The 11,315-nt window shown below is 36.3% G+C and overlaps 1 protein-coding gene across 1 annotated transcript in view; it reads left to right on the top strand.

The window, feature by feature from the left end:
* Positions 1 to 188: 188 nt before the first annotated feature.
* Positions 189 to 11,315, top strand: part of LOC107564969 (nesprin-3-like) — a 35,554-nt gene continuing 24,427 nt past the window's right edge. The window contains exons 1-5 of the mRNA XM_016250158.1: positions 189 to 309; positions 2,753 to 2,911; positions 4,173 to 4,345; positions 4,678 to 4,987; positions 6,814 to 6,969. Of these exons, the coding sequence (XP_016105644.1) occupies positions 2,768 to 2,911; positions 4,173 to 4,345; positions 4,678 to 4,987; positions 6,814 to 6,969 (783 nt within the window). The 5' untranslated portion in view covers positions 189 to 309; positions 2,753 to 2,767. The remainder of the gene's footprint in view (positions 310 to 2,752; positions 2,912 to 4,172; positions 4,346 to 4,677; positions 4,988 to 6,813; positions 6,970 to 11,315) is intronic.

The following is an 11,315-nucleotide window of genomic DNA, read 5'->3' as shown; positions in this document are numbered from 1 at the left end:
TAATTATTTTTTTATTACATTTATTTTTTTTAATTTCTAACTATTTCATAACACAATTTAAAAAAAAAAAGTATTCGCCCGCCCTAACGGTCAGTAAAGCCCGCTCTATTTTTGAATTATTCTGGCGCGCGCGGTCACGTGCTCTCATCGGTGACTCGGCGGATGCGTTGCTTCTGCCTGATCTCGACCAGCCCAAGCAACTGACAGGCCTGCATTGACTTCCTGACGGATCACTGTAACTTTGTAGCCCGAGGAGCAACTTAAGGTCATTTATTATCATAAATACTCACATCAGATGCACATATATCCGTAAGTACGACCACTTTATCGATTGTTTAAGGTCTGTGTACACCGTCATTTCTGTGTAACGTTAGCTGCATTGCTGGGCTGTTACTTTTTGAACACAAAGTTTAACGTTACAGCTTATAAAGTGTAACACGGTGGGATTTCATGTACTTAACTGTGTCTACATGCTTCATTCGAGGCAGTAATCCTCCATATTTTGTTGTTTCGCTAAATATGTTTCTTTAAGGTTGCATTTATATGATATACAGAGTCAGGCAGAGAATATATGTATGCAAATCAGCGTATAATCGTGTAAAGGAGGACGTGGGGTTGTTTTGGTTGGGACTTGTCGTGATTGTGTTTCTAACAGTGTTAAACTGGACAGATAAGAGATGTAAGTAGATGTAATATAACATTTAATTTAAGCCATAACGTTATATTTTCCTTTGGACCTGGATGTTCAGTGTAAGTTACTTCCCTTTATTTAATCACTATATGGTGTGTGTGTGTGTGTATATATATATATATATATATATATATATATATATATATATATAATATATATATATACACCATATACGGTTACTGCATAACCGTCAAGGCCAAACCAATGGCAGTAGGGGATTACAGTGTTCTCCAGATGTATTGTTTGTGTATTTTCATATGAAAAGGGTTATGGGAATGTCAGTGAAGGGAATGCTGTTGGAGATATGACTCATGCAGGAAAGTGGCTTGTAATCCTTTTTAGGGCGCCCTCTCTGTAAAGAATAAAAAAGGACATATTTGGCTCTGCTTTTCATTCAATCTCTTGTTTTGAAAGAACATATGTAGCCATAAGGAATTGTGTTTCATGCCTCTTAGAAAGTTATGCAGCATTGCCATTGCCAGTGTGCAGGGTTTGGTGGGAACATTGTGCTGTAAGGTGGAGTGGTTTGGTGGTTACTAATATTGGCTGGTAACCAAAAGGTGTTTGGTTCAAACCAGCTGCCAGGGGTGATTCATGAACTGTCACAGTTTGTGAGCACAGCAAGCCTGCCAAATTCACGTAATTACTACAGTTTGTTGTTACTACTATAAAAGCGTCTTAATATGGGATCTCCTTCCAACAGGGTAAGATACTGTCTAGGGATGCACCGGAAAAAAAATTCTTGGCCAAAACCTAAAAGGCTTAGATTCATTGTGTAAGACTTTTTCCATTCATTCCAACTTAATAATTTGAATGATACTGAATTTAAAAAACACAAGGCAATAAAATAACCACACTTTTATTGAAAGTAACACAATGTAGTTGGACAGAAAATATATTAATATTAAATAGCAATATATTATTTTCATTCAGTTTTATGCAACTGAATAAGATATAACTCTTTTTTTCTCTCTCTCTCTTTTGACTAATTATCCAATTAATGCATAGTCCTACAAAGCTATGATTATCAGAGCATGTGAGCAGAGCATAGTGGGGAGCAGATCAGTGAACGAGAGGGTAGCGTCATTTTACCAGCGTTGCCCACCATGTTACAGCACAGTAGCTCTATTGCAAACAGTAAACGTCCTGTCGGCATGTTATCTGAGCGGACTTTGCTTAACAGTATATTTAAAATAACTATTTTTATATAAATGAAAGTGTCATTTATTCCTGTGATGGTAAAGCTGAATTTTCAGCAGCCAGTCTTCAGTTATCAATTAATCCTTCAGAAATCAATATGCTCATTTAGTGCGCTAGTGCTTTTTAAATGATCATCTATGTTGAAAACAGTTGTGCTGCTTAATATTTTTATGAAAACCGTGGTAATTTTTTCCATGAATATTTGATAGGAAGTTAAAAAAAAACATAATTCATTTGAAACAGAAAACTTTTGTAAGATTATAAATGTCTTTGCTGTCAATTTAAAACAATTTAATAAAAGTAAATCTTACCAACCCCAAACCTTTGAATGGTAGTATATATAAATAGGAGAAATCATAATGCTAGTCATCACTTTTTTGTTGGGTTCATCACAGTGCTCAAAATAGCAGCTGTAGGAATGGAAAGTCCCACCTTTTAGTTAAAAGAGGCAATCCCCGGTTTGTTTACTCCAGAACATACATGTGCATTAGCTGGCCAACCTGGCTGAAAATTACTTATGTTTGGCAGATTTAGAGCTAAAGAAACACAATTTATTATACCATTGTTATTCAAGCTATATTCCAGATTTGAAATGTTATTGATGCTTTGCTAATGCTATGTTTTCACCATTGAAGTAGACAGAGCTGCACTTGCATGACTGTAAATAGTTGCCCAAGGGTGATACCAGTGAACAGACTTGCCTTAAAGGTACTTTGGATTTGCCAGTTGAGCTCCAGAGACACTTTGGATAAAAGAATCTGCTTTAAGTGTATAAGAGGAATGTGTGGTAAAGGCTTGTCTTTTCTAAATTCACAGCTGTTTTGGAATTTAGCAAATGTGGTCCCTATGTTTTTGCATTAGGTCAGCCTTAACCTAATGACCCAGCAAGAGCAGCATGAGTTCAGGGAAAGTTTGGCGGAAGCCCTGTCCTGGATGCAGGCCGTCCAGGAGAAACTTAAACAAAACGACAACACCCAAGGACCCAGATCAGCGCTGGAGGTCAGGCTCCGAGAGACAGAGGTGAGACCTTCCCTGACCTTTGACCTATTGAGGGCATAGTGGCACTGAAATAGAACCATCTTAGTTTCTCAAATGTATCTCATATTTACTAAAAAAAATCATAAGAGTTTCATAAGAGACACTGTAAAAAAATTCTGTAGTTTTTACAAAATAATTTTGGCAGCTGTGGTTGCCAGAATAATTTTGTAAAAAAAAATATATATAGAAAAACTGTAAACACATTTACAGAACAAACTGTAAATTCTACTGTATAAAACTAATTTACAAACAAGAAAATTGGAATGTAAACCAGTAAAATCAACAAATCACACTGCCACTAAAATCTGTTTTGTACCTTTAACATATACTGACAAGTGACAACCACCATAATAATTCAGGTGGTAAAAGAGAAAGCCACATAAAGAATCAAATTTCATCACAAGTAGCTTTTTCACAAGCTGAGGTATACTAATATACAGAAGGTGCACAGAGTCATTCATGCAAATACAAAACACCATCATGGTAACACACGACTCCTAAATAATGCAATAAACATTCATTAAACAACAGAAAATGTAACAAAACCCTAATGTACTGATAACTAAAACTATTAAGAAATGTGATTATTTAAACAAAATACTTTCAAATGTGGAATGTCACGCAGGGAATTCTGGGAATATCAGTTTACGGTTAAGACTGTAAATTATACATTGATTTGTTCTTTTTTACTTCTAAAAACTGTACAATTTTAAAATAGCATTTTACAGTTTTTCTTTGTATATAGTACTGGAACTTACTGTTATTAACAGGGTTTTTTTCTGTAGCATTTTTACAATATTTTACAGTTAAATATACACTTGTTTTTTTTACAGTGGATATCTCATCAATTTAAAGTAGGGCTGTGCAAAAAATCTATGCGATTTTCATGCTCATCTCGTCAGTAAAGCCGGTTCTGTGATTAGTAGTAAATCTCCAGCAAGTGCTTTCAGGTGGAGTGGCATTTACTACACAGAGCTGTAGTTCACTGACAAGCCACGCAAAATCGTAGGCGATTCATTGCCGATTATGAACGCGATTTTGTGTAGCTTATCAGTGATCTACGGCTCTATGTAGTAAATGGCGCTCCATCTGAAAGCACGTGCTGGAGATTTACTACTAATCACAGAACCGGCTTTACTGACGAGATGCGCATGAAAATCGCATTCGATTATTTGCACAGCCTTAATTTAAAGTCTAATTAATTTAAATTTTCCATTAAGCAAGATTTTTCTATGTTGTAAAGAAAATTCATAGCTCAGAGCCCGAAGGCCATGTGAAGATGGACAGGGTGTTGGTGGCTTCTGAAGCTCTGCTTCGAAATGGAGATGAAGAGATGAAGAATCAGACTCTTTCGAAACTCAAAGATATAAAAGCACTCTGGGAGGAGACGTTAACCTACATCATTCATTGTCACAGGTACAGGATTTGTCCATACATATAAGGGTGTATTACTATATTAAAAGCATTTGCGTATATTGACATTTGCGTTATCACTGTAGCGCTATATTACTACAACCATTGCGGGGAATTGACAATAATTTTGGATAGTTTACCTTTATCTGTCTGTCTGTCTATCTATGAAAATCTTTGCCTAGGACAGTTATATTTTATTTATATTAATTGATTAAGCCATCATTATACAAAAATATTTGACCAATCAGAATCAGACCGAACCATGGAAATGCTTTGAATTCTTATATCTGAATATGTATTTATTTATTTGATTATTTTTCGTGCCCCTCTGACAGTCGTATCGAGTGGGTGTGGCTGCACTGGAGTGAATACTTGAAGGCCCATGAGGAGTTTGGGATGTGGATAGAGAAGATGCACAGGGCTCTGGAGCCCCTGCTTGAGATGCAGCTGGGTCTCAAAGAGAAGCTGTGGCAGGTGGATCATCTGCGGGTCCTTCACAGTGATATTCAATCCCAGGCTCAGTTTCTGAAGAGGCTCCTGGATGAGGCTACAGCCCTGTTCAACCGCACTGAAGATCCTAGTGTAGATGAGAAGGCTCAGCAGGGTCTTAAAGATGCTTACAACCACATTCAAGAACAAGCACAGGTAAAACTTGAGTTTTCTTTTCTTATCATTGACAACCACACAGCGAGAATAAATGTGTGTGTTTAGTCATTTCAGAATGCTTTAGTTTTGAGGGTATTAAGGTAATGCCTTTGTTCTACACTAAAATGCTGAATTTAAAGAATTTGAAAACCTTTCAAGCTGTATTGTATTGTTAATGTTTTATAAGGTTGTTCAGCATGTTAAATAAGTCAAAACAGTCTTTTGATCTTCTATCTTCAAATTTTTTTGCACTTACTCATGAAAGTCATTCAAAAAAATCTAGTCTCAATAAGTTACCGTTGTTCTTCAGTTCTCCGCTGCTGTCACTGACAGGTTGTAGCTTGTGTTACTCTTTCATAGTTATTATGAAAGAATGAACTATTAGGGGCCTCTAGATATTAGTGAAAATTGCACTACCTTTCAAAAGTTTTGGGTAAGCAAAATTTTTCTATTGTTTTTTGAATGTCTCTTATGCATTTATTTGATCAAAAATACAGTAAAAACAGTTATATAGTGAAAGATTATTGCCATTTAAAATAACCGTTTGCTATTTTAATACTAAACGGCATTTATTTGAAATAGAAAAGTTGTAACATTGTTTTACTGTCACTTTTGTCCAATTTAATGCATCCTTGCTGAATGGTAGTGTATAATTAGTTATTTAACCTATATTACTATTCTTAATGCATAATTAATTTATTGCTGTTATCTGCAGAATTAATTAAAGGGGTCATATGATGCTTTTTTAAAGAGCATTATTTTGTGTATTTGGTGTAACAGAATATGTTGAAATGCTTTAATGTTCAAAAAACACATTATTTTTCAAATACTGTACATTATTGTAGGTCCTCTATGCCCCGCCTCTCTCAAACGCTTTGTTTTCTACAAAGTCCCTCCTTCCGACAAGCGCAGTCTGCTCTGATTGGCCAGGTGACCCAGTGCATTGTGATTGGTCGAACACCGCAAGCACTCGTCGGAAATGTAACGCCCCTTACCATAATCGCGAGCTTCATCTTTCAAAATAAATGTAAAGACAGAGTCCGAAAGGGGAACAGAGTCACGTGACAGACACAGTAATGAAGCTGGTATGTGTTTGCAGTACACAAGCCACGGTTAAGACAGCTGACTCCACTGTGATGTGACCCCGTCTCTCTCTCTCTTCTCTGTCTCTTTCTCTCTCACACACACACACACACACACACACACACACGCTCACACACACACTCACACACATGATGCGCAAAACTCGGCATTTGAACAGTCAATAGCAAATACTTAAACTAATAACAAAACAGTAGCTGATTCAGAAGCGCCAGATTGTCATAGCAAAGTCAGAATTACCTCCTCTCCTAGGTTCACGAAACGGTCGTTCATAAAATGCATTGCTGTTCTGTTGTAAGTAATCTTAAAGATTCCTAAATGCATCTACTTTCGGAAGGCCAAATAAAGTGCTTTTGCTTTCGTCTAGAAACACACAGCGTTTCCCTGACTTGGCGGCTTCAACACTAACAACACTTTGCGTGCACATTTGGGCGGCATTATGCTAATATTTCCACATAGTGAGGTAGATATGTGGGGGCGTGTTAGAACGAGCCGTTTTAGGGGGATGTGGCAGAGTCTTAACTTTGATAAAGAATATCTCTTTGATTTTAAGACTTTAGTCTTTGCAACTTCAAGGATCTTATCTATTCACAATCAGCTTGTAACACTCCAAAGAGAAAGGAAAACTTGAAATCGCATCATATGACCCCTTTAAGATAATCTAATTGAAAATAGTACTATGTCAGAGATATGACCTTTTTTTTTTTTTATATAAATGCATGCAGGAAAGATTAACATTGGCACAAAAAATAGCAGAGGAGCACCAGCAGTACCAAAGTTGCATTGATAAGTTTCAAAGCTGGCTGATGTCTAAAACAGAAGATGTCAGCCGTTTCAGCGACATGGAGGATACGACACAAAATAGGCTGAAAGCCCTGCAGGTACAATTACCTACTTATTTGGGGGAGGGAAGGTCAGAATGGTTAACTGGGAACATTTTTGGAAGTCAAACTGTGGAGAAGTCATTCCAGCAAGTTTAGCACTTGCTAATTTGCGGCCTCATTTTCACTTCACTAGTATATTAAAGGGTTCATAAGAAAAATCTGATTACTATGTCTAGTATTACGTAAACGTGATGTAACTGGCAGAACCTCAGTTAATTAAAACATGTATTGCAACTTCAGATGTCTAAAATGTTTTGTGATGTCATGATTGTTAGTAAATATTAATAATGATGAGTAAACACCAATTCGGTGTTAAGTACCTGGCAAGGTAATAAAGTAGGATAAATACCTTATATTAATACTTATATATTAACATAATACTATATATATATATATATATATTGTACTGCAATATACTCCAGTTTGTTAATAAAACCGCACACCCTCTACAATGCGAGTAAATCACTCGCATATGCGACAAAATTTCCATGCTAGGCGACAAAGTAATGTCTATCGTTAGCCATTGGCTAATAAATTGTTCGATTTCATTCACCAGTTTTTGAAGTAGAGGCTACTTATAAGTTTAACACTTGCCTTCACTCATTTTGAGCACTGCACTCTTGAGAGTTTCACTCTCTATCTTTAAAGCTCAATATTTAAATTCTTCTCAATGGATGCGCAGTGTGTTTGACGCATCATAAACTCTAGTGTGAAGGCACCCGACTAGCTGTAGCTTAGCTGAGAGCGCTCAGTGTTTCTCTCATACATGCAAAGAGAGGGACAGCAAAACAGTCTTACCACATAGAATTGATGCGCTACAGGTGAATTATATTCTTTGTTGTATTTTCTGTCAAAACAGAACAGTTCATTTGGAATGGACTACTTGCACAACTACTTTCACGTTCTACTTAGTGCAGCTCGGGAGTTTCCGGTCAGCGTTTAGCACACTTACATACAGACAGTTTCTCATGAGAAAGCAGATTATTACTAAGTTTTAGGACTGGTAATTTTTTTAAAACAATTAATATATTCTCTGCGTTAACATGAATTATCTTCAACCTGCTGAAATGTTCCTATAAATATAGTTCCCTTCCAAATGTGCATTTTGAATAATAAATACATTTCCCCACTAACCTGCCTAGTCCAGCGCTTGTCTTCTCATTAACAATATTTTTCTCTTACTGATCATATTTCATACCTGTTGAATTTACAGTATTAAATGAATTTGACTGATAAACACACTTACGAAACCATGGTTTTACTATAGTAAAAGTGTAGTAACTATGGTAAAAAGTAAGTTTTTTTTTTTTTTTTTGTAGATTACCATTTGTATAACCACAATTTTACTACAAATACCATGGTTAAACTATGGTTAGTGTGGTAAAACCCTGGTTAATTTGTGGTTACTATAGTTTAATTACAATTGCAAATTTTATTTGTAGTAAAACAATGACAAATTTTCATAAGCGCAGTATTGCTTTTGTGCGTTGGTGTTCTTATTCCAATGGCTGAATGAATGTGCGGTAACATTTAATTAATTTTAAACAGTAACGCATTGACAGTGCGACTACTTTGACTATTCATATTTTGGCATTACATATAGTGAAATGATTGTGAATTAAAAATGACACAGAATAGTGACTAACATATTTCAAACAGATAAATAAAGGTTCGTTCTGATTGTATTCATCCGATCTCACACACACTGCAGCGTAGCTATTAGTAGGGCTGGGCGATATGGGCAAAAATTAATATCTCTGTATTTTTTTAGCCGATTTGCGATATACGGTATATATCTCTGTATTTTCGATTAGTATTTTTTTATTTTTAAAAAATCTGTATTTTATTTATATATATATATATTTCACTTACCGTGCAATGTTGTCCAACAAAACAATACATATTAAAGGCTATGAAAACAAGTAAAGTGAATGCAACCATGTAAGCCTTTATATTATGTGCAAAAAAGGGTTAAAATCACATTTCATTCTAACATTGTTACATTGCAATCTAAAAACTAAAATAAGGCTTTTAAAGCGGAAGTTAAATTCACTAAACTAAAAATGAAAATAAATGAGAACAAAAACACAGAGTTGTGTTAGGCTATTTTGACATTTATAGTCAGTGCTATCATAAAAATAGACTTACTTGTAGGTTTAAAAATCTACATGTAACATTTATTGTCCAACTACAAATATTTCAGCAAAATGTATATTTTAGTCAGAATTATTCTGCCCTTATTTAATTGAGCTCTGTCTGTTTGGCACGCATGTGTGCGGCGGCACTTGTTCACTGAAGTCTGTGAAGTTTAGCAGAGAATCCCAAAGCAGAAGGCTCATGCACTTCTGTTCTGACAAAAAAATATATATATATATTTCTATGGCTTTCTAACATTTACAGATGGAGAATATACCTGTGAAATGTAAGTTATGCATTCAGGAAGACAGCACATCTCAAAAACATTAAACAGCGCGAGTAGCCTATGTCTCTGTCAGCGGCACACACAGCCTTTCTGTCAGAGCATATGACAGGCCGAGCCGCTCAAACTAATATGCGAAACAAAGTTATAAACTATGTCTTACCAGTTTTTAAAGGCCTCCCTCCGAAACACCAGGGGGCCCCCTTGCTCTCAAAGATTATTTAATTTTAGTTTCGTTTTTGAATTTGGCCAGTGGTTATGAAAACCACTTATGTCATTTCTTTTAATGCGTGCGCTGTCGCCCTTTCTACGTAAAAATCAGTCAAATCATGTAACGGGAATGTCATACAGTGTCTTACTCGAGACAAAAAAAAAACAAGTTGAAAGCGAACCGAGCCGCAGAAGGGACAACAATTCTAAGGCGTTTCATTCATTCATAACTCGTCATTCCCCCCCCCCCCCCCCCTCTATATATATAATATATATATATATATATACTGTATATATATATAATTTACTAGCCAATGGTGATTCCATTGCCATGGTGTATGTAGAGGGTTGAATGGTCTCACCAGAATTAATAAAACTATGATCTGACAACTCCACTCTGAGATGTTCACATCCTTGGACTCATTTTTGTTTCCATAGCAATGCTTAACACGCTAAAAAGGTTCCATGACTTTGTTGTTGACAGGAAGGTACTGTATCACTTTTTTTTCATCTATTAATTAATCTATTATTCCATATTAAAGAAGAATAAAATCAGCTGTAATAAAATTTGTCAAGCTATCCTCTCTGATTGTCTCTATCCTATGCATTTTTTTTTACCACAGTCGTGTTTAACTTGAACACTGGGGGATTAAGAAATTTATTTTTCTGTAAAACTGCTTTGAAACAATGTGTAATTTGAAAATTGCTATACCGATAAACTTGACGTGACTTTCACTGTTGATTATGTGGCCATTTTGCATGTATTTTTATATGACAATGGTCAGAGTTTGACAAAGACGTGAACAGTTGCAATTGATAGCGCCGCATATGGCTGCCTCGGTGTGGAGCTCTTCCATTTTTTTGCTGTTTTTGTTTGTTTGTTTGTTCTGTGTTTGGTCATTCTTTTACTATCAGTTTTACCAGACACGAAGTACTGGACATAAGGCAACACACACCAGACCAAATTTTTCTGGTTTTTGATTATTCAGACACTTTGTTGGATGTTCTACTCTGAGGGGCAGTGGTCCTATTCAAATGCGCACTCAGACGGAATCGAGGGAAGCATGTCGGCGTGCTGGTTAAGCTCCGTGAACGCGACTTCTGAACAGCGCTTCCTAGTATCCATCTAGCGAATCTCCAATCCCTTCCTAACAAAACGGATGAACTACTACTCCTCAAACAAGGACTTTTCAAAATCTACTGCATTGTGCTTCACTGAAACCTGGCTAAGTGAAGCTATTCCAGATAAAACATTACATCTGCCGGGCTTCCAGCTGTTCAGCAACGGTACTCAGACTCTTTTAATCATTCTTGGGGATTTTAATAATGCAAATCTCTCCTGTGAACTGCCAAATCACAGATCTAGTTCATCTTATACCGACCTACAAGCAGAAACTGAAATCAGCTAAACCTGTAATAAGGACTGTAAAAAGATGGACTAATGATCTAACTAACGTCATACATCAATTTCTGTGAGGACATTCTTATCATTCAATAATGATAAACCATGGTTTACTGGGAAACTTTGTCACGCCAAAGAGGATGCTTTCAGCCAACGACCCGGCAACAGTCTGAACAGGCCTGAGGAACATCACCAAGTACAAGACACCACCCTTTAGTCTGTGGAGAATCAAGAACTGGCTGACGATCTGAATGTCTTTTACTGCCAATTGCGAAAAGCCCAGTCTCACACCCCACACCCGCTCTGATCTGC

Source organism: Sinocyclocheilus grahami, unplaced genomic scaffold (genome assembly GCF_001515645.1).
Source record: "Sinocyclocheilus grahami isolate Dianchi unplaced genomic scaffold, SAMN03320097.WGS_v1.1 scaffold972.1, whole genome shotgun sequence".
NCBI classification, from domain to species: Eukaryota; Metazoa; Chordata; class Actinopteri; order Cypriniformes; family Cyprinidae; genus Sinocyclocheilus; species Sinocyclocheilus grahami.
This window is presented reverse-complemented; position numbering and strand designations above follow the sequence as displayed.